The 1,414-nt window shown below is 36.9% G+C and overlaps 1 protein-coding gene across 2 annotated transcripts in view; it reads right to left on the bottom strand.

Moving 5' to 3' along the window:
- Positions 1-214: 214 nt before the first annotated feature.
- The window catches only part of TOP2A (DNA topoisomerase II alpha), a 28,900-nt gene continuing 27,700 nt past the window's right edge, over positions 215-1,414 (bottom strand). For both annotated transcript variants that reach the window (XM_025859359.2, XM_073883890.1), the window contains exon 35: positions 215-1,308. In XM_025859359.2, the coding sequence (XP_025715144.1) occupies positions 1,180-1,308 (129 nt within the window). In that variant the 3' untranslated portion in view covers positions 215-1,179. The remainder of the gene's footprint in view (positions 1,309-1,414) is intronic.

The raw sequence follows: 1,414 nt of genomic DNA on the forward strand, positions 1-1,414 counted from the left end.
TTGTACCCATGTATAAAAACCAGGGAAAAACCTGATTGGCCTTGATTAGGTCAGGATGCTTATCTCTTAGACCTATTACTATGGCCAGGGGCTGTTAGGTAGGTACATCAGCAAATGATCAGAATTTCCCTTCCCTCAAAGGGAAGTAAAGATGGATATATTTTAGAGTAAGGAAAAGGGTATACTGCAAGGGGGAAAAAGGGTAATCAATGGGTTGCAATGTTTAGAACATTTTATTAAAGTAAAAAATTGTTGAAATTAAGTGAAATAGAAAAACATAGTAAATATTTACAAAAACATTGAAAACACCACTCAACTCACACACATGTAAAAATGCAGAAATATCTTAAAAAGTTTGTAAGTTGAATATTATGGAGATTTCTCAAAATGGATATAACCGCTCACTGCTGAGTATGGATGGCATTGATACAAGATCTTTGAGTGAATGTTGTCCCCGACTTTTTTGCAATCCAATCCTCCCTAGAAATTTGTTCTTTGGGAGATTCGAACTTGGAGACAGCCCGAGGGGACAAGTCAAGAATTGAGATAGTCACAACACTAATTTCCTTCACCCTATTGACTGTGTTGAGGTTATACAGAGACAACCACGCTATTTTTCTTCAGCCTCTGCTAATATTCAGAAGGATATGGAGAATATGAGCAATTTCTCATTGCTTGAGCAAAAATTCAGCACATAAAAGGCTGAGTGGGGAGTATTTGTACTAGAACTATAAAGTTCTATCTGATGGAAAATTACCTATAAAACTAAGGTAAAACAGAATTAATCATGCTCTATCTCTTATTTACTGAAAGTATGAAAAGAGGCAGAGTAGACATTTCTAACAATTTTAGCTTAATGAGTGGTCAAGAAACTATGTTATGCTGAAGTGACCACACAACTATCTCCAGAGTCCAGAAGAACTTAAAATCAGATTCTAAAGACAAAAGAAAAGACACTCCAAACATGGACAAAGCAGAGAAGAAAACAATGCCCACGGTGGTCACTACTTAGACAGTATTATAAAACGGTAATAGATACTTCTGCTCTACACACTTTGATGGTTCTGCTTAAAACTACCTTCCCCAAACAAAATTCAGAGGGGAGGATATTAAGGGACTCAGGTAACTCTAAAACCAGTCTTAGGCTCAATAAGACCATTACTTAAAAATTATCACATTTTAGAACAGATCATCTTCATCCGATTCTTCGAGGTACTTTATAGGTTTCTTTGCCCGTCCAGATTTGGCCCGAGGAGCCACAGCTGAGTCTAAGTCCAGATGGAAGTCCTCACTCTCCCCCTTGGATTTCTACAAAAGGAAGTCCAAGTAATTTGCACAATGTTAGTCTGACAGCAACATTTCACTGTAAAAAATATATCAACAGACTACAATTCAATGAGTTTCCCTCCTTCTA

Source organism: Callorhinus ursinus, unplaced genomic scaffold, assembly GCF_003265705.2.
Source record: "Callorhinus ursinus isolate GAN/ISIS: 27379988/994484 unplaced genomic scaffold, GSC_fseal_2.0 scaffold52, whole genome shotgun sequence".
NCBI lineage: Eukaryota > Metazoa > Chordata > Mammalia > Carnivora > Otariidae > Callorhinus > Callorhinus ursinus.